At 42.7% G+C, this 27,388-nt stretch overlaps 1 protein-coding gene across 4 annotated transcripts; it reads left to right on the forward strand.

The window, feature by feature from the left end:
* On the forward strand, positions 1-26,819 carry etv6.S (ETS variant transcription factor 6 S homeolog). Of its 4 annotated transcripts, XM_041587451.1 has the most exons (9): positions 129-686; positions 3,709-3,784; positions 13,297-13,432; positions 21,563-21,727; positions 22,489-22,623; positions 23,227-23,760; positions 24,695-24,837; positions 25,016-25,116; positions 26,047-26,819. In XM_041587451.1, the coding sequence occupies exons 3-9, from the start codon at positions 13,396-13,398 to the stop codon at positions 26,150-26,152; spliced, it is 1,221 nt and encodes a 406-aa protein (XP_041443385.1). In that variant the 5' UTR covers positions 129-686; positions 3,709-3,784; positions 13,297-13,395; the 3' UTR covers positions 26,153-26,819.
* The last annotated feature ends 569 nt before the right edge of the window (positions 26,820-27,388 follow it).

Here is a 27,388-nt window from a genome sequence, read left to right on the forward strand (position 1 = left end):
TTTGTTCACTTCCTAATTTCCTTCCCAGTTCTCTCTCTTTCCTGATATTTCCCCCATATGTTCAGTATGGTATTAACCCCTTCACTGCATTTACCCTCCCCCACCCTTTCCTTTCTGCTTCTCCCAAGTCCCTCTCTGCCCTTCCTCCTCTGCTCCTTTCCCATTGCCCCTGCTGCACCCCTTGTGTTTCATTCCCCATATTTTGTTTTTTTGTTTCTCACTTCCTCCATGCCATCACCGGCTGCTTTCTCTGGTCTCTCCAAGGCATTTCCCTGGCTGCTTCCTGGTGCTGCTGTCCCTTTAAGAGGCAGAGCTGAGTGCTGGGAATTCACGTCAGATTCAGGACTTGCACTTTAAGATCAATGAGCCGGAGGGAGGAAGGGGGAGACTCACTTCTGCCTTTAGTTTGTCTCTTCCAGGAAGGAAAACCGAGGAAGAAATCCCCCCCGGAGCAGCAGCGGAGGGTCCAGTTCCACTGAGCCCAAAGCAACAGGATCCAGTTGTCCTGGTGGGAGAGGCGCAAGGAAAGCCCCCTGAATTCCCAGCAGCTGCCCCCCTGGACTACAATGTGCTAAGTTTCTGTTTCCCAGAGGGGGAAGGGGGCTCCCCCCTTTCTTCAACCCCCCTTATCCTTAAAGAAGACTCTCTGTTTCCTGGAAATGTCTTCAGCCCAGTGTTACGTTAAGGTGAGTGTCTCTTCCTTGTCCCTTCCCAGCATGCACAGTGCTCCTTCCCGCAACCAGTCCCCAGCACCTTACACCCTTTACACATGGGCTAAATATTACGCTCAGGGTTAACTGCCGGTTCAGGCATCACCTGTCGACTTTTTTTCATATTATCTCTGCACTGCTGAAAAAGTTTTTCTCCATAACGCCCATATGTACTCTTACCATGCGAAGGATAAAGCTGCTCATTCAAACATCGCTAAAGTAGTGAATACATTGCCTCGCCTCCTAGCACAGATGGTCTCTGTTATAGGCTTTATTATGGCTTTGTGCAAGTTTACCTTGTTCATTCCTGTTAAAGGGGGAACTCCATCTAAAAACAGAATGTATAACGAAAGTATATAAACCGTCAGACAGATATATTGCATTTAATAGCGATTCCAGACATTTCAAACACATTTATAAAGTATATGGGAAGAATTGAATTTGAGCGGGGGGGGAAGTTCCCCTTTAAAGTGTATTGCCATGACACTAATTAGGTTTTATTTCCTGTTCTGCATGTTTGTTCCGATATGAATAAGGCTTTGGGCCTTTAAATGGAAGTGACCGGAGCAGCCACACTGGCAGCTAAAGGGTTAAAAAGACAGAGCACCTAAAGGGTTAAAAGGGCCGAGCACCTTGGGGGGGATCAATACCTATGACCCCTCTATCCAGTCCAGTTTCTTTTAGGAGTCGGGAAGTGATGATTTGGGAAAGGGAGTAAATGCTTTACATTAAATGACTAACCACTAATAGAATATACAACAGCATGGACAAGGGGTGTCTAATCCCAAGAGCTTGCAGTTAAAAAAAGTGCTATTGTTAATGAATTAAACACGATTTATATCCAATAAAACAATGTAGTAATTAGACTTCATTTCCTGTACCTTCTACACTCCAGGGTCCACGTCCGAATATTAAACTACATCTCCCAGCATCCCCTGGCAGCCAAAGGCAATCATTCTCCAATTAGGAGACAGAAATAGCTGGAAATCAGATTAGGTTTGCGCCGGAAAGAGTTAACCCCATGGCGCTTTTATGTCATGGAGAAAGAGATTTCCATTTCTATTGTTGAAGTGTAATTATTCTCCCTCTCGGCTGCAGCTTTAAGGAAGAAATTTCCATTTCCTGGTAAAGAATAAGTGTTGGCTCAGTGTGTGTGCCCCGATCTTCCTCCCTCTCCTGTACAAATGGTGCCCTAGGGTAATAAGGCTGGATGCAGTGGTGTAACTAGATGTTATTGGGCCCCACAGCAAATTCATTGTAGGGCCCCCTAAAGATTCAGAGGTTGTCCAGTTTTACTAATATATATTGAAATGGCTCATTAATTAGGGCCTTGTGGGGCCCCTTATACCTCCTGGGCCCTTCCTGCAGCTGCAGGGTCTGATTCCTCTGTAGTTATACCCCTGGCTGGCATGGCTGCGAGGTGGCAGTTGCTGTCAAGTGTGGGTGGCACTTAGAAGCCTTTCTTGTTAATTACTAGTGTTAGTCTAAGGGTAGAACTCGACGGTAGTGCGGCTTGAGCCGATGAAACGCATGCGACGTGTCGGATGAAAAAGATACAGGAAGTGAAGGAGAAATCGCAGGTAAGAACTACATTTATCCGGCTGTCGGATGAAAACGCAGCGTTTTAATCCGACAGTCGGATAAATGTATTTCTTACCTGCGATTTCTCCTTCACTTCCTGTTAGGGTTGCCACCCGGCCGGAAAAACAGGTTTTAATGCCGGTGCCGGTATTGAAGAAATACCGACAATTACAAGGCCGGTAAAATTCTGAGGGGAGAAATGGCCATAGCAGCTTCCCCAGCTAAGCTTGTTGCGGCGCCTGGGACGTCACGGCGCTTACGTGACGTTGTGACGTCACAACCGCACGTGCAGCAATTTGTGGGAGGAGTTACCGGTTGCAGGGGGATCGTGCTGACATAAGCAGCAGAAGAGCAGGGTACTGTGCGGTCTCGGACTGCCTGGCAAACTGAAAGCACAGCCCACAGCTAGGCTTTGGGTGGGATTGGGGGTGTGGCTTTGAGCGGGATTGGGGTGGGGCTTTGGGCGGGGCTAAGACCGGTATTTTTTACTAGAAAAGGTGGCCACCCTACTTCCTGAATCGTTTTCATCCGACAGTCGGACAAATGTAGTTCTTACCTGCGATTTCTCTTTCACTTCCTGTATCATTTTCATCCGACAGTCGGATAAATGTAGTTCTTACCTGCGATTTCTCTTTCACTTCCTGTATCATTTTCATCCGACAGTCGGATAAATGTAGTTCTTACCTGCGATTTCACCTTCACTTCCTGTATCGTTTTCATCCGACAGTCGGATAAATGTAGTTCTTACCTGCGATTTCTCTTTCACTTCCTGTATCGTTTTCATCCGACAGTCGGACAAATGTAGTTCTTACCTGCGATTTCTCATTCACTTCCTGTATCTTCAGGACATCCAACATGTCGCATGCTTTTCATCGCATGGCGACGTGTCGGCTTGAGCCACAACGTCGAGTTCTACCCTAAGGGTAGAACTACACGGCAATTTTACCTGCGATACCTTCCGCCAACGTCGGATGCGCCGAATCTAATGCAAGTAATACAAATGTCGCACGTAGAAGCTGATTGCATCTGACACGACTGTTGGATGTGAACGCTGCATGTTGAGTCTCCATCCAACAGTCATGTTGTGTCGGATGCAATCAGCTTCTACGTGCGACATTTGTATTACTTGCATTAGATTCGGCGCATCCGACGTTACGGATGAGATTAGTCGCATTGTGTCGAAATGGAAGGTATCACAGGTAAAATCGGCGTTTAGTTCTACCCTTAAAGGGACTTTTGTCCTGACTTCCCGATTGGGGGAATACTTTGATAAAAATACAATGGGTACATGGTCAGATATATTTAGTTTATACATCAGGAATGTCCAACTGCGGCCCAGCGGATGTGGAGAGTTGTAGTTCAGCAACAGATGGAGAATTGCAGGTTGCACACTGAATTACATTTTCTTCCCCTGTAGACTGTGGCCCCATTGTGCACAACAGATCATATCTCCAAGATTGAGCAGCAATAAAGCCGGCACGGGGTGGGTGCAGGTATGTGTATAATGACGGTGCACCAGTCAGGGCTGGTTTGGGGGGAGGGAGTATTAGGGTCAGGCACAGGTTGGCATTTTGAGAACCCATGGGCATCTAGAGACCCGTCTGGTGAGGAATGCATCAATGTGCCAATCTGTTCTGTGCCCAATGGGATATTCAAACCTGCCCAGTAACTACAGTTCTACCAACAACGTGGCAACTACTTATCCTTATCGGTTACATCAGGGGGTCCTGCGTGTTCCCACTTAACTGCACCACTGGGCATGACTGCAACTACATATACTAAGGTCCTCACGGGTCTTCACCAGGCCTGAGAAATTGCTGTTTTTACCAAATGTGGGGCAGGACAGGGGCATTGGCAGAACCAGAGGAGGGGGCATCGATTCTGCGTGCCAATACCCTGCCCTGTGCAACACAAATCATTGAGCTTTATTTGAAGGGGAGGTTGGAGCTGATGGGACTTGCCCAGTGTCTATAAATAAATAACTTTGCCTTTAACGTTTTCAAAACATCCGCTGACCTATTGGGGAGTTTCTGTGCCAAGGTGCCTAGAATGTGGCGGGTCAGGTTAATTTAATACTCTTGTGGGATTTACTTACGCTAGCACCCAGTCCAGCACCCAGTGATAGGAACTGGGAGTAGGAGATAAAGGAACTGATTCATTATATAGACAAATCCAAGGTCATCGTTAAAGGTGGCATGTCTACCTGATAGCCTTGAATAGGTCCACATGGCACAGAACCTTTTGGTGACTTCTAACATCCTTATCATTAACAGTAGGGGGTACATTATCCCTTATAATACATGAGTGATACTCAGAGTTCCCTGTATAACTCAGCCTGCAGCCTTGTGCCTTCATATGGTCACAGAACAACCCCTCAGTGACTTCTAATATCCTTATCATTTACAGTAGGGGGTACATTATCCCTTATAATACATGAGTTCCCTGTATAACTCAGCCTGCAGCCTTGTGCCTTTATATGGTCACAGAACAACCCCTCAGTGACTTCTAATATCCTTATCATTTACAGTAGGGGGTACATTATCCCTTATAATACATGAGTTCCCTGTATAACTCAGCCTGCAGCCTTGTGCCTTTATATGGTCACAGAACAACCCCTCAGTGACTTCTAATATCCTTATCATTTACAGTCGGGGGTACATTATCCCTTATAATACATGCGTGATACTCAGAGTTCCCTGTATAACTCAGCCTGCAGCCTTGTGCCTTTATATGGTCACAGAACAACCCCTCAGTGACTTCTAATATCCTTATCATTTACAGTAGGGGGTACATTATCCCTTATAATACATGAGTGATACTCAGAGTTCCCTGTATAACTCAGCCTGCAGCCTTGTGCCTTTATATGGTCACAGAACAACCCCTCAGTGACTTCTAATATCCTTATCATTTACAATAGGGGGTACGTTATCCCTTATAATACATGAGTGATACTCAGAGTTCCCTGTATAACTCAGCCTGCAGCCTTGTGCCTTTATATGGTCACAGAACAACCCCTCAGTGACTTCTAATATCCTTATCAGTTACAGTAGGGGGTATACTTTTAAAAGCCAAAATTAAGAGCTGTTGAATCATGAACGGAATCCTGGGTTTAGTGCATCCAATTAAAAGGGAGTTGCAGGGTTAACGTCCCCCTTAATGAAATAAAAACATGGAGCTGAATGACACTGGGAGGAAAGTGTCCGTCCGTATGTGAGTGTCTGTGCGTCTCGCTGTATCTCGGAGAGGCCATAAAACTTTCCATTCTGGCTGAACCTTAGAACCAGGACATAAAAATGCCTTTCCTGGGATTGTAAATATCTGCTCTTTTTTTGCTGTGACACCATGGAAAACATGTATTTATCTACTGAAGTCTGCTATGAATCCCTCTAGCCCCGTGTAATTGGCGGTATTTACTTTTTATTTCCATATTGTGAAAGTGAAGTGGTTTTGTTTGCTCTGCTTGAGCTGCGCTCGCTCATCCCTCCCACTAATATCCCTTCTTTGCTTTTATCTGCTGGACTCTAATATATGTTTTCATCTCGTTTTCTGTCCATAGCTTCTATAAAACTGATGCTGCTTGTGTCTGCAGATTCAGCCTTGTATACCAATCCATTGTTAATTCTACAGACTTCCTTATCGGTGATATGCGGGTTGACAAAAATTTGACCTGCTCCTTTCCCTATCCTGCCCAATCCAACCGGGCAAATCACCTCCAATATTTATACCTGCTACTGACCAGCCCATCTCTCATGACTTGGAACAGACACAGGCCATTTGATTGGAGGATTAGTCAAGAGAGGGAGGCCAATATCTGGATAACATTAAAGGGATTTGCTACATGCAACTTATCAACCCGTATCCACCCCCCATAATCAGAAATAATGATATCCATACAGCTCCGCCCTTCCCTCAGCTGCTGCCTTTGTCTAAGGTTTACAGATAAGGAGGAGTTCCCTCTTCCAGGGAATTTAAATATGGGCTGAATATTTTATGAAGGCCAATATGGGCTGAATATTTTATCAAGGCCATTCTACTCCTACAATTGATCTAAAGAAAAGTGGGATCAAATGTAAGATGAAAGTGATTTTGGTTTTACAGTTCTGGAACAAGAAGTGAAAAATACATAGAAAGTTTATATTTGTGCAACAATAGGTGTTCAATCTGTACTGACCAGGTGTATATAGTGACTTTATATATAGTGACTTTCCTGTTCCCTTGAGAAGGGGATTCCTTTCATCAAACAGGCCCACCCAAAAACCTTAGACCAGGGGCCCACCCAAAAACCTTAGACCAGGGGCCCACCCAAAAACCATAGATCAGGGGCCCACCAAAAACCTTAGACCAAGGGCCCACCCAAGAACCTTAGACCAGGGGCCCACCCAAAAATCGTAGACCAGGGGCCCACCCAAAAAACCATAGATCAGGGGCCCACCAAAAAAACCTTAGACTAGGTGCCCACCCAAAAACCTTAGACCAGGGGCCCACCCAAGAACCTTAGACCAGGGGCCCACCCAAGAACCTTAGACCAGGGGCCCACCAAAAACCTTAGACCAGGGGCCCACCCAAGAACCTTAGACCAGGGGCCCACCAAAAAACCTTAGTCAGGGCCAACCAAAAAACCATTAGACTGGGGGCCCACCAAAAAACCATTAGACTGGGGGCCCACCAAAAAACCATTAGACCAGGGGCCCACCAAAAAACCACAGACCAGGGGCCACTCTCAGTACTATTATTCTTCCTCTCCCCACTCAACCTCTATTCTCCAAGTCTCTTTTCTTTACATACTATAATCTATTATTCCATCTATTTAGCCTCTTTGTTCTCATAGAAATAGAGAATGGCCATGAAATAGGCCAAATGTTTAGAACATGAGGGGCCACTGACACCTGTTGCCTCATGAAGAAACTTTGGGCGACTATGGAAAACAAAACTTTCCAAGTGCCACACCGCCGGTGATTTAGTACGGGGAGATTAATCGAGGTGATTTGTCCCAGGGCAACTAAATCTCCTGGAATCCCCACATGTGTCTCTGCCCTTAAAAATGCTTTGTGGTTTCTAGGGTCAGTGACCCCTCTACATTTTGCTTAATTAGCTTAACATGGATCTTCTCTTAAAGTGGTTTAGTGGACCTTTAGGGCAGTGACACACGCTAACCTAAGCTTCAGGGAGATTAGTCGCCCATCGACAAATCACCTCTTCTTTTTCCGGTCACCTCATGAGGAAACTTCGGGCGACTTTGGAAAAAGAAGCACTCCGAGTGCCATACCGCATTTACATTCTAGCTGCCTTGAAGGAAGTTCGGGAGATTAGTCGCCCGAAAAAGAGGAGATTTGAGCAACTGAAAAGTTGCTCAGAATTAGCAATTCTATAACAAACTAAAAGTCAACTTAAAGGTGAACCACTCCTTTAAATACCAACATGCAGAATCAGAACTGTGAGTTTCCGACTGTTGACGGTTCAGCTTTGGAGAAAGGGGGAAACGTTTTTCTGTTGGTGACGGGAATTTCCCACTTGGCCTGGAGCAGATTTTTTCAAAGAACTGCCAAGTTTTTTTCTATGTTTCCCATTTCAACACATCGCTCCCTAAAGCACTATCCTGTTACAGAGGATTTAGTGGTTTAGTCAATTGCTTTAATCATTGCACATGTCCCAGTGTTGTTTTTAATGGGGCGGGGGGACTTTTAAAGGGGTTGCTCAGCTTTTAGTATGATGTAGAGAGGGATATTCTGAGACAGGTTGCAATTGGTTTTCATTTTTGTATTATTTGTGGTTTTTGAGTTATTTAGCTTTTTATTCTGCAGCTCTCCAGATTGCAATTTCAGCCATCTGGTTGCTAGGGTCCAAAGTCCCCTAGCAACAATGCACTGATTTGAATAAATGACTGGAATATGAATAGGAGAGGGGCTGAATGGAAAAAACAAGTAATTAAAAGCAATGTGTAGCCTTTTGTTTGAATTTGTTTTTTTTTTAGATGGGAGTCAGTGACCCCCCATTTGAAAGCTGGAAAGAGTCAGAAGAGGAAAGCAAATAATTTAAAAACTATAAAAATTAAATTGTGTTCAAGTTGCCTAGAATTGGCCTGTGTTTTAGGGCGAAGGCTGTAGGGTTTAGATCAATGGGATGGAGCGATTTGGGCTGAACGGGTGTAACCAATAACATCCCAAATTTGTATTCAGGAATGTCGCTGGGTATGTGGTTAGAGTCTTGGGAAAATGTTATCTGTGAAAGATCCGGTCCTGGCACTGTATTTTGTGATACATTTATATCATTTAATAGACATGAGCAATACAATCGCAAAGTCTAGTAACCCATAGCAACCAATAAGGGGATTACATTTACCAGTCACCTGTTTGAAAGCAAGCATCTTATTGGTCGTTATGGGCAATACATCTGTAGCGCAGCTTCGCAAATGGATCCTTTTCTGTAATGACTCTGATTTACTATCGTTTGCACCACCAACTTTGTACTAGCAAATAGGGAATGGCCAAATATTTATTGGTTTCATTTTAAACGGTTTCCCGAGCAGCGAGTAGATGTTTCGTAACCGCTTCCTTCTGCCGGAAATACGACCATTTCTTCCCTAAATTCAGCGTGTGGGGGGGGCAGATAAACAGATAAAGGGGAAGTTAATTCAGCGTGTGTCGTAAAATGACGCCTGTAGACTCTAAAGGGGTGATAACATTTGTCGCGCCGTAAAAATTAATTGCGAAATTTGTCGCGCGGTAAAAATTTGCCCATCAACTCCAAACTGTGGCTCTTAAAGGAGAACTAAAGCTTAACAAAGAAGTAGGGTAGAAGGGATACCATTATGTTCTGGGGTTCTTTACCAACCCAAAGCAACCACAGCAGGGAAGATCTGTACCCCTGAACGTGCCCCAGTAGCTCCCCATATTCTTTTTCTGTTCATCCCCAGCACATGATCTGTGCTGCTCTAACTTACCTGCAAGGTCAGAATAAGGAGCCTGAACCCACCAGGTTTTTGCTTAACTGAGTTCAGGAACCCATCCACAATATATAGTATATATAAAGTGAATAAAGTACCCCCTATTGTAAAATATAAGGATATTATAAGTCACAGAGGAGTTCCATGACCATATAAAAGCACAAGGCCGAAGGTCATGAAACTCCGAGGTGACTTCTAATTTCCTCATATTTTCCAACAAGGGGAACTTTATTTATTATAATACACAAGTCTTAGTGAGTCATGTGACAAATGACATCACTGCTCACCATTTATAACTGATGACATCAGAACTCACCGTTTATAAGGATATAATTAACAAGATATTCATGGCTTTTGTGTATTGTATAAAATATAACAGTCACAATACATGGTTGGTTAGTAATTATTTCAGGTTCTCCTTACATGGCAGATCCAAACCCAGCACAATTAGCATCAGAATGTATTAATCATGTATTATTGCGCATGGGAAAATAATGGAACCCTCCTGCCGTTACTCGACAAGGACCTCTGTCCCAGTAATGGAAGTGGAAAAATAAAACCTTGAAGGAACTCGTATATTAAAGTTCACACGGAAGCCTAATAATTAACAAAGGGGATGTTCCTGTTAAAATTAAAGTGTCATCACATAATTACAACCATATTATCATAATAATGTCTTTTTATGTAACGTATTGACCAATCACATTAGACCTAGAGGTTCAGGTTTAGTTCAAGTTCTGTATTTTTTTTAATTTTTTTTTTAAGCCATTAACCTTCTCACAATGTGTTAGTACATGAGCAGATTTGTTCAACCAGTTTGGTCAGTTCCTGTTTTGGACTGGATCCAGTGCTGGGGAGGCGTATAGACTCTCCCAAATTGACCCTTTCAGTTGCCGTGCAGATCCCCATTGGCAACCAGTTGTGTGATCAGGTTTGCATTGTATGTTGAGGAGAGAAGAATTTCACAGGGGGAGGAGGAGGAAGCTGGGATGTAGGAAGGGTGAGCAGTCAGGCAGAAGTGAGTTGTAGTAATGGAAGAGTAAGTCAGAGGAGGGAGGATCACCAGTTACACAGTCTGATTGGGTTACACTGAGGTTAGAGGGAAGAAAACGTGAAGAAGCAAAGAAAGTTGCAGAGCAAGTACTGTGGCTTTTCAGGTGCTGCTGACATACCATAACATTTTGGAAATAAAAAAGAGTGATAAAAAAAGTTGCTGTGCCCAGTGCAGTCAAATATTTGACTACGCCCATTTTTGTAGTCACACCCCCTAATTACCATGTTCATTTTACAAAATTTGGCAGGTTATGAAAGTTTGAACATATTTCTGTGGTTCTTTTCAGTTATTACAGTTTTGCTAATGAAGGTGAATTGCCCTTTAAGCTGTGAGTCTTACTTCTCCCAAGAGACCTGTTATCTTATATTGTTACAATTACTTATCTCAACATTGGTACAAAAGTATCTTATCTGCAGCTGTGGCTGTTCTGGGCTCTCTGCCAAAAGCCAATTAAGTTAGAAACATTGTTTCTTTTTCTGCCTGTTCAGTGCACAGTGTTCGGGACTTTCCAGTACAAATAGGGTTGCCACCTGGCCCGGTATTTTACCAGCCTGGCCGGTAAAAATGATGGTTGATCCCAATGTTATTAATAGGGAATAAAGATAAATCTATAGGAAGGTCAGTGATATGATCCCAATGTTATTAATAGGGAATAAAGATAAATATATAGGAAGGCCAGTGATCCCAATGTTATTAATAGGAAATAAAGATAAAAATATAGGAAGGCCAGTGATCCCAATGTTATTAATAGGGAATAAAGATAAATATATAGGAAGGTCAGTGATCCCAATGTTATTAATAGGGAATAAAGATAAATATATAGGAAGGTCAGTGATCCCAATTTTATTATTAGGGAAAAAAGATATATATATGGCAAGGTCAGTGATCCCAATTTTATTATTAGGGAAAAAAGATAAATATATAGGAAGGCCGGTATTTTTTTCCAGAAAAGATGGCAACCCTAAGTACAAACGAGGGACTGCGGGTTGAGCTGTCAAAAGAGAGACTGTCCCTCTAAAAACGGGACAGTTGGGAGGTATGAAATCTGTGTTCCTTGGGTGTTGGGAGTCATAGTTCAGGAACGATTGTACAGCCATATGTTATAGACCTCATAGTAGAAGGCGGGAATGCTGGGATTGTAGTCCAGAAACATTTGTTAATGCAGTTCTGGAAGGTTTATCTCCCCTTTAAGTGATGCATAATGATAGCAGGAATAGAGAAGTAAGGGGAAATCAGGGAGGTGCCTATAAAGGGTTAAACAGTAAGGAGAACCATCAGGAGGCCAAACTAAGACAGAGAACAGGGGGAAAAGCAGGCAGGAGTCCATATAAAGCCACATGGGCAACTGCCACAATATTAAAATACCAGGAAAGAAGTTCTAAATCAAATTATTCCAGCCGGGGAAAAGTACAGGGGTGAGAGCCAAGGGGGGCAGGGCATTAGTAAGGGGGTACAGTGTAGGGACCACAATCTCACACTCCAAGCCAGGGAGAAATTAGGGTCCCCACTTATTCCAGTCATTAAACTGATCTAATTCTATGAAATGTTTTTTTTTTTAATAGACATGAATCTAATTGGCTATTATTAATTTAGGCTAATTCAAGTGGGGATTAAGTCCCTTTTTTGCTTTGTTTGGTCTGTTCCAAAGAGCTGACCATCTAAGCCCCTGTTACTTAACCATGGGTCTGCAGATGTTGCTGGACTACAACTCCCAGAATTCTTTGATTTATGGCCTAATTAAGGAAGAACAGTCCCTAGTTACACCAAATGTTTAATAGGGGGTTTAGGCTGTACCGGGGACAAGTCTGGGGACGTCAGGGTAACCGGAATGTTGTGGAGACTGAATCAGGCGCCAGGCCAAACATTCGGGGGCTTTGTTACGGGACAGTTGGGGTGTTGGTTATCAAAGCAGATTTTGGATCAACATCAAACCTCCCGGATGTTTCAGGGGTCGCCCATATTTACTTGTCACTTGTTTTATAGCAAGTATCTGACATTGGAGATTTCTGGAGATGTTGCCCATAGCAACCAATCAGAGCTTTTGTTTTCTAAGTTATAGGCGGCTGTTTCAATCTAATTGCTGGTTGGTTGCCATGGGCAACATCTCCAGAAATCTCTCCAGATATTTATCTCCAATGTTAGTAAACATGCTCCTTAGGATCTATTGGCTGTTGTAAGAGACAGCCAGTCAGGCCACCCAATGAGAAACAAACAACTGCCGGCAGCATCAGGAACTGGAAAGGGCGGGTCTTCCTGTCAGCAAGGACCTGGGGAAGCTGCAGAATAGGTGACTTGTACTTTGCCTGCTTGTACTGACAGCCCCACATTAAGATTCTGCCCAAATAATTTGTGCCCAGCAGGAAGCAGAATCATCAGTGGGACTTGGGGCTTTCAGGAAAATAGGATTTCTGTGGCAGCCACTGTTGTTGCTCAGATAATCATGGGGTGTCCAGCCTGCAGGCCTCCAGTTACTGTTAAATTATACAGGCCCACATTGCTCTGCTCCTCCCCCCACGAGGTGTAAACAATACAAGTGACTCGCAAATAATAGGGTTGCCAGGTGAGAAGTAGGGTTGCCATCTTTTCTGGAAAAAAATACCGGCCTTTCTATATTTCTATATTCTTCCCTATTAATAGCATCGGCATCAAGCATCCCTAGTGAGAAGTTTAGTCAGAACCCTCCTGAACGGCGACCCTCTAATAGACAGGCCTTACCAGAATGCAGTTGGTTATGACTGGGCGTGGCTGGGGTGATCAAGGGGTGTGGTCTAACTTGTGCCACTGATAAAATGGCTGCCTGCAGTGTCAGGGAAGGAAATATAAATGTCTTTAAAGTGATACTGACAAAAAATATATCTTCAAAATATTACTCTACATCAGGCAAATACCTTTATGGCCGAATTGTAAATAGTTTAAAGACAATGTTATGGAAGATGTAAGAACGTGTCAGTATCTCTCTTTATTCATTTTGTTTTAATCCTGTTTTTCTTTTGACTTGTGTGTTTCAGCAGGAGCAAATCCCCTACTCTCCCCCTGAAAGCCCTGCACCAAACTGCACCACCTCCTCGCCCTCCCAACTCAATGCCTCTGGGCCGCGTAGGTACAGGATGGAAGAGGAAACTGTCAGATTGCCAGCGCACCTGCGTAAGTACCTTCCCCTCTTCTCCTTGTTTAATAACTAGTGATGCCGACCCTGACCCACATTATTTCAACCTGGACCTGGCCCAATGCACTGCAATTACTTATATACCTGCCCTGGACCTGCCCATCTCTGATGTCACTGGAGAGGGTGTGACCAACCTAAGTATATATTGTAGCAGCAGGGGTTGAGCCAGGATCTATATCAGAGAGGGCTGGGTAAAGGATATTAATGGCATGGATGGGTTCTGAGCCTGCCCACAACCTACCCAAAAGGTTTTATCAAATCCGCCTGGCCTGTGTGTTTTGGCATGGCCCATGCACCACTAGTTCTAACCACCATTATTAGTATTTTTCGGAGGCATGTCCATAGTGCCTCCTAGTGATGGGCAAATTTGTCCTGTTTAGCTTCTCCATGAATTTCGCAAATTTCCCGCTAAATTCCCGAAACTGGTGAAAAATTTCAAAATGGGCGCCGCCACCAAAGTTGATGCCGGTGCCCATTAAAGTCAATGGGCGTCCGTTTATCATCGACTGTGTCTAAATTGGCGCAGGTGAATTTTTGCAACAAATTTGCTGCAAATTCACGCCTGGCGAATAAATTCGCCCATCACTAGTGCCTCCCTCTCACTGCAACTGCCAGCATCCTACTGTCAGGACCACTAAAGCCTGAAACCTGCTATGAGACCACTGGGAGCCACATCCAATGGGTTGATGAGCAACATAAGCAACCAGTTGGGGATCACTGATAGAGAGGGATATTCTGAGACAATTTGCAATTGGTTTTTATCAGTTGTGGTTTTTTAGTTATTTAGCTTTTAACACAGCAGTTGTGGGTTGTTGGATCCAAATTACTCCAACAAAGAATTTTCAATCAAAAAAGGTTTATTTCTCTCACGTGTCCAACGTTTCGGGCCACATTAGTACATATATATATATATATATATATACATAATCAAAACTGGGGGGTTGTGGGAGCACTCTAAAGGCTTTAAAGTGTGTATATGTGTGTGTGTGTGTATATATATATATATATATATCTATATATATATATATATATATATATATATATATATATATATATATATATATATATATATATAGATATATATATATATATATAGATATATATATATATAGATATATATATATATAGATATATATATATATATATATATAGATATATATATATATAGATATATATATATAGATATATATATATATATATATATATATATAAGTTATAATAAATGCTATTGCATATGTACCCAAAACAGGGGTTATTTGTTACAAAGTTATGATCATAAAATTGATAAGCCACCATACCACGGACTTTGATTACAGGTAATGCTAAAATGCACATAAAATATAAAACAAGTTAGGGACCGCCATTCGGGGTTTACCTTGAAGTGGTATGGTGGCTTATCAATTTTATGATCATAACTTTGTAACAAAATAACCCCTGTTTTGGGTACATATGCATATAGCATTTATTATACTTATATATATATATATATATATATATATATATATATATATATATATATATATATATATATATATATATATATATATATATATATATATACTTTAAAGCCTTTAGAGTGCTCCCACAACCCTCCTGTTTTGATATTATATTTATATATATATAGATAGTCGGAAGAAGCCGCATTCACAGATCTTCGCAAGAATAAGGAGAAATTTTATTTTAGACGCCCTCAAAGGCGCGACTTACGTTTCGACTTACTTCTCAACCTTTGTCAAAGTGACAAAGTGATATACAGTATATAGTAGGTTTTACAGCAGCAACCCCAATAAAACCTATTCCAGAAGTACCGTCTACCTGTTTTGAGTCATTACAGTATATAGTAGGCAGGTTACCGGCATTCACGAAAATGTAGTATATTCTGCTTGGGTGCATTATATATTGGTATATATACACATCAATACTAACCCATACAAGGGATGCAGAGGACCATGCTGATTGTAGCTTCTTATATTTATGACCATACCTGCACCTTAATTATTTTAATAAGACCAGTCAAGACCAGTTAGAGGCAACCACATTAGGCTGTTAGTAGGATTTTCCCACTCACAGTTATACCCCTGATTCCCAGAGGTCTGACTTTATACACATAGACAAATACAAGATTATACACAGTCTTGACCCCCCTTACCCTGGCCTGCCCCGACATGATCCCTGTCTGAGTACAGACTATCTCCCCCCCCCTCCAGACAGTTACTATGGTACAGTCAGTGCTCACAGGATAAAACTCCCAGCTTCTCACAGCTCCGCTTCTATAAACAGGGGATTTCTCATGAATCAAAAAAAAAAATGACATTGCACAAACCCATGGGAAATTTTCTGGCATCGCATTTGTATTATTTTGATTAACTCTTCGCTGTTCAGCAGAATCAGTTCTAATTGTAAGGGGAGGGGGGCATCAGAAAGTAAAAACATGACAATTTGCTCCTTGATCCCAATAAACTGACAAAAATCCCTATCCTGGTGGGGATTACTGTATTTTAAAGGGTGGTTCACCTTTAAGTTAAATTTTAGTATGTTATAGAAAATGCAATTCTTAGCAACTTTTCGATTCGTCCTCATTATTTATTTTTTGTCGTTTTTTTTTAATTATTTGCCCTTTTATTCTGACTCACGGAACTCCTCTAAAAAAACAAATGCTCTGTAAGGCGATTGCTGCTTTTTATTCCTCATCTTTCTATTCAGGCCTCCCCCCATTCATATTCCAGTCTCTTATTTAAATCACGGTGTGGTTGCTAGGGTCATTTGGACCCTAGCAACCAGATGGCTGAAATTGTAAACTGGAGAGCTGCTGAATAAAAAGCTAAATAACTCAAAAACCACAACTAATATAAAAAAAGAAAAACCAATTGCAAATTGTCTGAGAATATCCCTCTCTACATTATACTAAAATGTAACTCAAGGCTGAACAACCCCTTTAAAGTCATGATCAACATTGAGCCAATGTGTGTAATAAAATATATATGATTGTGGTTTGCGTTTAACTACCTTTATTTTATGGCAGAAATAAATGTTAACTATCAATGAGTAATATAATTATTTTTAATTGCCCTCATACGCAGATACACACACACATATAAAGCATTGCAGTATTGGCCGGCTCGTACCAATATACGTGGGTGGATTTATTTACAGCCTTTTACAGCTTGAGTTACCTTGAGTTGCGCCCCAGATGCATGCACAATGCATAGCTGTACAGAAACCAATATGGTCTGCAGTATGTATCTATATTAAAGGGATACTGTCATGGGAAAACATGTTCTTTTCAAAACTCATCAGTTAATAGTGCTGCTCCAGCAGAATTCTGCACTGAAATCCAATTCTCAAAAGATCAAACAGATTTATTCAATTTTGAAATCTGACATGGGGCTAGACATATTGTCAGTTTCCCAGCTGCCCCCAGTCATGCACTATTAACTGATGCGTTTTGAAAAAAACGTGTTTTCCCATGACAGTATCCCTTTAAAGAGGAATGGGGCTTCTATGAGACCTGTTCATCCCACTCCCATTTAAGCATCCGTTTGAGCTTTCAGAGGGATTATGGGAGTTGTAGTCCCCCATATGGAAGGTGGAACTGGAGTTAAGGTGGCCATACGTGGGCCGATAAAAGCTGCTGACAGATCGTGTCGGCAGCTTATTCGCCCGTGTATGGGGCCCCCCGACGGGCTTCACCGATTGGATGGGACGAAAAATCCCGTCTGATCGCGGCCGCATCTATTCGTTGATGCGTTCCTGCGGTCCAACCGCCCATTACTATTTGTTAGGATCCGATCGTTGGGCCCTAGGGGCCACGATCGGATCAGCCCGATATTGCCCACCTCAAGGTGGGCATATCGGGGAGAGATCCGCTCGCTTGGCGACATCGTGTATGACCACCTTTAGGACAAGCAGTGGAGAATTGAGTTACCCATAGATCTTATAACAAATTACATTTACAGTGTATAATTGGGAGTTGTTTTGTTTGAGAGCTTGGGGGAAATTTCCTATTTAAGGAACTGAGAGCAGAAGGAATTTCCTGCGTGGGTCTCTGAGGTTTCCTGTCATCATCTTCTAGAAAGGAACCAACAGGAGCTCCTCCCTCCTGAAATGTAACTTGCTTCACAGTGATAAGTGGTGGCTCTTCCATTCTGGAGACTACTATTCAGAGCAAAAAGGGGTGATTTGTGCGAAAGAACATTGCCAATCAAAATACCCATCCCCTTGGATCACAGGGACCCCATATATCTTACTTGTATTGTGACCCAGATAACAAAGACCCTTCTTGGTTTTAACTACCATGTCCCCCAATCCTATGTTGCCACCTGTTTGGTTTTGACCTAAGGCCTGTTCGGGTCTCAACTTTCTGTTCAGTTTTCAAAAATAAGAAATATTTATTTCTAAATGAGCCTTGCTGTATTTCAAAGCTTTCTGGATAATTGATTTCTGTATAACAGATCCCATACCGGAGTGGTCTTACTCGTCGGGCAGAATGGGTAGAGGTAGGGTTTCCAGTTGTGTGGGTTTCAACTGGGCATCTCAGTTTGTCAAAGGGCAGTCCATTTAAAACTGTCCCATTTAAAACATTGCGAAAACTGGACAGAAGTCAAGCCAATTGCATATAAGTGATGCAATAACTCTGACCCACCATCGTAACTCCACGACATCATCTCTGATGTCATCATGCCCACCCGAACATCACTGCTCCACCCCCATTCTTTCTGCCCTGCCCCTTTGTTCGGGTTTAGCCATCGGCAAAGGCGGCAACCCTAGTGGGGGATGGGGACCTTTAGGAGACCAGAAATAAATCCTCAGAGGCTCAGACTTATAATAATACACGGTGCATCCTGGGTATTGTTTTTTCCTTAACTTTTAATGTCAAGAAATGTTGTTCTGACAATTAAAAAAAGGAACTGTTGGCTTCCCTTTGCCTTTCCTTGAGATTATTTGTTGTTTTTTTTTCTTGGTGCATCTCTCTGTGGCTTCAGAGCTTTACCTTCTAGGCAAATCGGATGAATTACTTATACCCCTGTCTCATCTTTAAAGGGACCTCAGGCCAATGCGCAAGAGAGGGCCACGTCAGTCGCCAGTTTATGAATATTTATCATTGCTGAAGCCACACAAATGCTTTTGCGTATCTTTTTAAAGGGGAGATTCTAAGCAACTTTCCAAAAATATATTCATTTTCAATGTAATTGCAAATGAGCCGTTTCTCCCTTTCTACACTAATTCTGACTCTTGAAAACAGTGTGGAAGAAGCCAGTTCTTTTCCATTCAAGGCTCTAATTCTCGTCTGCTGCATTGTTTTTCAAGAGTCAGAACCAGCAGTGAAGAGGATCGAGAAAGACACCGCTTTCAATCGCAATAAGGAATTACACTTAAGCGAAGTCAGTTGGGTGTCACTTTCTAAGGTATGGGGGTGAGAGACCGTCATGCACACGCTCGCTAGGCCTCTACACCCGGCTGCGGCCTGTGGTTGCTACGGAAAGCCACAACCACAAGGCCAGACCTGCACTGTGTGATAACACGTTGGAACTGTGTCTGTTTGACCACCAAGAATTTCCTGCGCTGGAGTCGAAATCTTCCTGGGGAGATGAAATATGTTGTAGAGGATGCTCTGTGTTTCTGATGTGATCTTGGGTTTCTAGACCCTAAATGTCATTGAGTTATTATTGGCCAGCTGCCAAAAAAGAAGGTTTTGGTGAGCCCAAGCAACACATCTTTCAAAGAAAAACCAAGATGTTTTTTCCATTTCCTTAAGCTTTGTCCCATATTGAATATTTATTTGACAGAGAAGGGCTTTAATAAAATGTATTAGAAGCAAATGAAATGAAATAGTCAACTCACCACTGCAGTTAAGAAACATGAACTGTGTTGACCATGGCCACAGGCGCTTATGAACATGGCTGGTTGGACCTTCTTGCGATGAGCTTACTCATGAACATGGCTGGTTGGATCTACTTGCAAGATAACATGGCTGGATACTTGGGAGACACTCAATTGTGAACATGGCTGGTTCGATCTACTTGGGAGTTAACACGGCTGGTTGGATCTACCTGGGAGACAACCACTCGTGAACATGGCTGGTTGGATCTACTTGGGAGACACCCACTCGTGAACATGGCTGGTTGGATCTACTTGGGAGACACTCAATTGTGAACATGGCTGGTTCGATCTACTTGGGAGTTAACATGGCTGGTTGGATCTTCTTGGGAGACACCCACTCGTGAACATGGCTGGTTGGATCTACTTGGAAGGCACTCAACTGTGAACAGGGCTGGTTCGATCTAATTGGAAGATAATCTTAATCAGTGGTAATGCAAAACCTGTGCGTGTATTCGGGTGGTGCTCAATCTGGAAACCTTGCTGCAAACCTTGGGTTTCAGTAATCCATATATAGTAGAAAATCAGATGGCACATACACTGGCAAATGTGCAAAAAACTTGTAGTTTATTGAGATCCACACACGACGTTTCAGAGGTACAACCTTCTTAATGTGTGGTAATGCAAAGCCTTCAGAGCACTTGAGAAAGGAGGTTGTACCTCAGAAACGTTGTGTGTGGATCTCAATAAACTACAAGTTTTTTGCACATTTGCCAGTGTGTGCCATCTGATTTTCTACTATATATGGACTACTTGGAAGATAACATGGCTGGTTGAATCTATTGGTAGACACTCACTTGTGACCTCGTGACCATGGTTGGTTGGATCTACTTGGCTGGTTTGATATTCTTGCAAGGGATTCATTCAGGAACTTGGCTGATTGAATCTTCTTGTGAGATGGACATTAATTTAGCTCACCTACTTAAACATGGACATAAAAATAGCTGACGGAATCTCCTTCTGGGACGTTTGTTAATGTGGCTGGCTTGATTTTCTTGCAAGGGATTCGTTCAGTATCATGGCTGATTGAATCTTCTTTTGAAATTCACATTAATTTGGCTGAGAAGTTTTTCTTCAGAGAGGTTCATACTTAAACATGGTTGGATCTATATGGGAGACATTTACCCATGAACATTACTAGCTTTATGTTCTTAGTAGATACTTGGGAATGTGAGGGCCTTGATTCAAGAGATGTGTTTATGACCATGGCTGCCTGGATCTGCTTGCGAGATACCCATTCATGTGGCTGGCTAGATCTTCTTCTTTGGAGAAATTCACTCTTGAACATCATGACTGGTTGGGTGTACACTCATGAACATAACTAGTTGGATCTACTTGGGAAACATTAGGGGAAAGGGCTTGGTCTTCTTGTGTCATGAACATGGCTGGTTAGTTTTACTTGGAAGACACTCATGAATTATCCTGGCTTGATCATCTTGCAAAGGATTTGTTCATGAACATGGCTGGTTGGATCCTCTTGAGAGGCACTTATTCATAAACATGGCTGGTTAGATAGATTCTAAGTCAACATTTGCAATGTCCTAGTGTACTTGATTGTTTAAGCTCACAGGGTAGGATCTACTCCAAAATAATATTGAAAAAAAGTTGCTTCCATTCTGCAATACTTATTTAATATTTATTCCTAACAGAAATATAGAAGTAGGGCCTTGCCCATTCTGGTTTCTTGCTACTATTCTGACCTCCCAAAAATATATCATAGTCGAGACCTGAGTCACACTTGGGCTGTTGGTTATGTATAACTTAGTTCACGTTTGACTCTAGGAAACTGGGTGGGGAAATCCGTGTAACTTTATGAAACCTGTCTGTCATTATTTGGAATTTGGCACTTTTATGTTCCTTTGAATTTAGAAATAGGTGAGGTGGTTAAAGGAAAAGTAACAGTAGGATGAACTTACACCTTGTTTTTGAAGGAATATTGAGTATAATGTATTGTCCTAAGTTACTCTACATAAATAGTTCCAGGTACCTAAATATTTATTAAAATAATTGAGAGCTGCTATGCTGTTTATTCTACAAGCCTGCCGGGTCTATCAGGCTCCCTGAGGACCTTCAGGGCCCATAGTAGACAAAGGTAGGAGGAGTGAGGGGACAGCAGATACAATAAATGGCAGCCCCAGGCAAAGATGGTGGAGCTAACACTTTTCTACACTGCATTGCAGGTGGTGGTGCAAAGTGAGACCTTAATGACAATATTTTTGTGTCTCTTGCAGGTTTGCCCCCCGCACACTGGAGCAGGGAAGACGTGTCCCAGTGGCTGCGCTTGGCTGAGAATGAGTACTCTCTGCATCCCATTGACGCCAACACCTTCGAGATGAACGGGAAAGCTCTGCTGCTGCTAACCAAGGAGGACTTCCGATACCGCTGCCCACACTCTGGTAATTACTACTATTTGTATTTATTTTTATTTATTTAGATTATCACCCCAAGGCACAACATATAAATGCTGAGGCTGATGTTACACCAAGAGGTTTCTGACAGGTATATTTTCACAGAGATAGGACACCCTAAGGTACCAGCGGGTTCTGGTGGTGGGCCCCATCAGCCCCTCTGCCACCAACAACTTTGTGTCAATACCACCCTAACCCAATGTCATACACTTACATTGAAAGGTCTTCTCAAAATCTGTGGTTGGTCACCCTGTCTTGATGGGTCTGGGCAAACAAAAAATTTAGTATCAGTATGGACCTCCTAGGGCACACCAGAGAACCTGACATTCTGAGCCCACTCTTACACCATTTAGATGGACACCGTGCCATTTTGTACAGTGTAGAACCTTATGGTGGAATTAGGAATGGACTAATCGACTTTTCCCATGCTAGGATCTGGTCCCACCAGGAGATATTTGCTGGTGGAACTTTGCCAGGAAGACCCGACCTGGTTTGACGTTAGCCTGAGACTCCAGGCAACCATCCCTTTAGATAAACTACTGTACCTTTTGGATGGCATTATCTACTGGGGATCATACATGTTTCCCTGGACAATTGTATCTTCTCCAGCTGTAAAGGAATGGGGCTTAGTAGCCCTACATAGCTAAACACAGATATTCCTTGATTATATATGTCATTACTTGAACTACTCGTATTAATGTCTACAATTCCAATAGTCATGACTTGAGGTATGGTGGTTACTCATGCAGGTGATGTCCTCTATGAGGTTCTTCAGCACACCTTGAAGGAGAGAAAACCTCGTCTGGTTCATTCCTCTCTTTTACACACTGGAAACTCTCTTCATGGTCAGTCGGAAGCCTTGATTTCCCAGAACCACCACAATGGTGAGTCTCATTGGTCCAAATTAAGTTCCCAGCAGGGCAGGCATCTAGCTCTAGTTCTTACTGCCAGGAACAGAACCAGTTTTATCCAGCTCATTCAGTATTATCTATATTGGAAAAACCTGTTTTGGGTGGTGCTCTAGGACAGACTACGGCCATAAAAAATTGCAGAATGGGCTGCAGTCCCAACTGGATTTCAAGTTTGTCAACCCTGTTGTGACTGTTAAGAGCTTAAACAGTTGGCGACCTTGCCAAACAAGCAGATATCTCCCTGATATGCTCAACTTGAGGTGGGAGCTATCGTGCTGATCCGATTGTGGGCCCTAGGACCCAACGATCCAATGACAACACAGGAAATACAGGTTATCGATCTGGCAGGATTTTTAAACCTGGTTGGTTGACGTCTGTCGACTTTTTGGCCAGATATGAATGAAGGAAGCCTCCTCGTGGGGCCTCATACATTGCCCAACTTGGTCTGTCAGCAGCTTATGTCGGCCCGTGTATGGCCAGCTTTAGATATGTTGTATATCACTAAAGCATATGATTATGATTGCCATATAAAGAAAGAAATTCAATATATTCTTTGTTCATTTCTTTTTGCTGCAGATCATCATTCAAATAGACCTCTCCGAACTCCCTCCCACAACACCCCGCTGAATACCCCAACAATAGAGCTGCTTCATCGCTCCCGCTCTCCCTTTGCCAACCACCATTCTTCCCCAGATTCTGAGTCCCGCCCACTGCGTTCGCCAATGGAAACCCCTCTTCGTCGCCTGTCCCCTGCTGAGCGATTGCACCGCCATGCGAGTGAAACCAACCATCATGCACAGGAGTCCTACCCTCTGTCTGTATCTCCAGCTGAAGCCAACCATTGCCCGTCAGAGCCCATCAATAAGCCTAACAGCCCACGGCAAGAAAACCCACGGGTGATACAGCTCATGCCAAGTCCCATTATGCACCCGCTGCTCCTCAACACTCGACACAGCATGGAGTTCAAACAGCCACGACTAGAAGACGGGCAACCGCGAGAAGGGAAGCCCATAAACCTGTCCCACCGTGAGGATATGGCTTACTTGAACCACATGATGGTGTCTGTGTCTCCCCCTGGAGATCATGGCATGCCCATTGGCAGGATAGCGGGTATGTGGCCTTATCTCTATGTTCTTCTAGGGAACCACATGGTAGTGTGCACTGCCATAGCAACCAAGCGGCAGTATGAATGCAGAAAGGGTTGAGTTGCTTGTTGATGGAAGCCTTTGCAGCAATGCCATTCTCTGAGGATTTCAGCAGAAGACTTTAGTTTCCACTGCCTGCTCCACCTAGTGGCACAATGCGGAATCTTCAAATATTTATTGAATGGGTTAGGTTATAATTTAGATATGGTAGATTCCTAAAAAAAAGTCTCTTTAAAGGATAAGTAAACCTTTAAAATAAGCGAATGTAAAATTGGTGAGAGTGTTATTCTAAGCACTTTTGTCATTTACATTCATTATTTATTTTCTTTTCATTCCAAGATATTAAGGGATACATGTGCTGTTAATATGAATGAATTTTGTTCCAACAGCGCCACCTGCTGGTCAGTTTCTGATCAGTCTGACCACCAAGTAGTCAAGGAAGTTGTCAGGAGAAAGAAAGAGGCTGCTCTGATGTTCTTCTGCTTAGGAAAACAATTAGAAACCTTTCTCAAATCTTTTCTAAGCAGAAGAACATCAGAGCAGCCTCTTTCTTTCTCCTGACAACTTCCTTGACTACTTGGTGGTCAGACTGGTCAGAAAGTGACCAGCAGGTGGCGCTGTTGGAACAAAATTCATTCATATTAACAGCACATGTATCCCTTAATATCTTGGAATAAAAAGAAAATAAATAATGAATGTAAATGACAAAAGTGCTTAGAATATCACTCTCATCAATTGTACATTCAATTATTTTAAAGGTATACTTTTAAAGCAAGTTGTGTAGTCATGAGCATCACAGCCCCCCCCCCCCTCATAATTTAAGCTAATTGCAAATGCAGAGCGTTGGTGGTCGGAGCTTGCGTAGCTTTCCCCTGACATTGGCTCTCTTTTCTGCCCAGACTGCCGCCTACTCTGGGATTACGTGTACCAGCTCCTGTCCGACAGCCGATACGAGAACTTCATCCGCTGGGAGGACAAAGAGTCGATGGTGTTCCGGATCATGGACCCCAATGGGCTGGCGCGCCTGTGGGGAAACCATAAGGTATGAATCATGGCTTCCCACTGTATCTTTATCATTGTATTATATGTCCCACCTACCTGGATTCTCACTTAGTGTGGTCCTCCTCATTTACTCCTTGTCTGTTCTCCTCCCCAAGACCCCTTTCTCTTTCCCCGCTAACGTTTCTCCTTCTCTCCCCCCTCTCTGGATAAACCAACAGAATAGAACAAACATGACCTATGAGAAGATGTCACGGGCTCTGCGCCATTACTACAAATTAAACATTATCCGCAAGGAACCTGGACAGAGGCTGCTCTTTAGGTAACCAGATCCCATTCACTTGCCCCACCGTGTTCTGATTCCTTCTTGTTGCCTCTATAGAAAGAAAGAGGAGTAGAAACCATGGCCTATCATTTTAGGCCAATTAAATATATAGCAATTCTGTTATTTTTCCTTTGTCTGCTTATTCCCAACAATTCCATATGAAGCATGTGGGCACCCAAACTTGTGTCCCTACCTGTTAGGGATCTAGAGCCATGTTGGGCTCCCCCTGCTGGCAGTCATTGGTATTATCCGTGTTACAGACATTGCTAATCAATCAATAGCCTGTATGCGTTTCTAACTAAACTAAAACTATAGGCCATTACATTTCCTAAAAGCAGTTTTCGTAGCCAGTGTTGGTTAAGCGTGTATGCATACCTAATTAAGAATGAACAGACAAGGAGGGCTGACTACTGCTACATTACTTTGATAGTTGCTGTAGTCAGGACCAGCAGTGCAGTGAATCGCAAAGGACAGATCAATAGTACAGTGACAACTGCAGAATTCTAATCTATATTGCAGTCGGTCTTCATTTATTTCTAATGATTTACTTGACTTGTTTTCTCTTGGGATATTAAAAGGTTGTCTGGTTGCTAGGGGTTAATTGACCCAGCAACCAGGATGCTAGTTTGAAATCAACAGAAGATGAATAGGAAAAGAACCTGAAAATAGAAGTAAGCAAGAATAGCAATAAAACAGAAGCCTAGCTGGCTATCTGGGTTTTTTGTTGTTGTTGTTGCCAGGGTCAGTGACCCTCAACAACCAGACAGCATTTCATCTGCAGGCTTGAATAACCCAGAAAGGCTAATCATTGAAAGACCATAGAAAGTGACCAATTGAAAAGTTACATGGAATAGGTCCCTCTAGAACATATTAAAAGTTAATATTAACTTGCTAGAACCATTGATAGATCTGATGGTGTTTCTGCAGGTTCATGAAGACCCCGGAGGAGATCATGAGTGGGAGAACAGACAGACTTGAGCACCTGGAATCTCAGGAGCTGGATGAGCAGATGTATCAGGAGGATGAATGCTGAGTGTTACACCCACGGAGAGGCAACGGCTCCTGGCCAATTAGATGCGAGAGAAGGATGGGTTTGGGATCCTCCCCTGGAGATCTCTACTTTTCTATTGGAAGCCCAAGAACATGGGATAGGCCAATACATCATAATTAATCCAGAGGTCCAGTCTGAGAAGCTCTGTGGATGGATACAGATCCAACCTGGAGTTCCAGAACAGATCCCTTCCTTATCTTCTTACATCATTGCGCCGGCCTTATGACATCACTTCCTCCAGCTCCTGCAATTGCACTAGAGACTTTAGAACTGTGACCTAACATTTTCTGACGCCACTTCCTGTTCCTGTGGACTGAAACTTCCTACGTCAATACCTCCTCTATGGCATCACGCTCTGATGGTGACATCATCATCGTGAAACACATCACTTCCTTTTACCCTCGGCAGCGCAATTTACTGTGCCTGCGCCATAATTCCTGGTCATTGATAAAATTGACTCTTTTTGTTTGGTTTTTTTTTGTTGTTTTTATAAATACAAAGACCACTGCAGAGAAATGACATGTATAGAAGGGGTTAATTTGATTTGGTTCTTAAGGGGAATTTTCTTTTCTGGGAATTTCTATTGTTTTAGGGTCCTGTGGTTTTTTTTTTCTTTGTTTGGTTTTTAAATAGTTAATTTGTTCTGAAATGAAATGAATTTGTATTGAAAAAAAAAAGAACATTTTGTTGTGGTGATTTGGGTAGGGTGGGAAAGATTCAAAGATATAATTGTGCGGTGCTGAGGATAATTAATTCGAGCGCTAATCACCCCCTCGAGAAAAGTTTATTAGAATGATCTTTTAGGAGGAGGGGGCCTTTAGGCTGTAAGGGGTGTGAAAGTGACATCACAAGAAAGGGAGAAACCAGGATATTTTATTAAAAGGGGTGGTATGTTATAGAATGGCAAATTCTAAGCAACTTTTCAATTGGTCTTCATTATTATCATCATCATTATTATTATTTTTTTCTGACCTCCCAAAGGTGTTACCCGAGGGCCCCAGGCCTAGTGAACCCCGGCCAAGAACAACTTTAAGAAATCCTGGACACCTCTTTGGAGAGTTGGAAGGCACAAATGGAGAGTTTTATGTTCACCTTTAAGGGAAAGTTAACTCAAAGGCAAACAATCACTTTAATGGGAAAATTGTGCCATGGGTTTAGGAATATGATGATATCCACTGGGCTAAGCGAAGTCTTGAAATCTATTTTCCCTTCTAGTAT

Source organism: Xenopus laevis, chromosome 3S, assembly GCF_017654675.1.
Source record: "Xenopus laevis strain J_2021 chromosome 3S, Xenopus_laevis_v10.1, whole genome shotgun sequence".
In the NCBI taxonomy this organism is placed as follows: Eukaryota; Metazoa; Chordata; class Amphibia; order Anura; family Pipidae; genus Xenopus; species Xenopus laevis.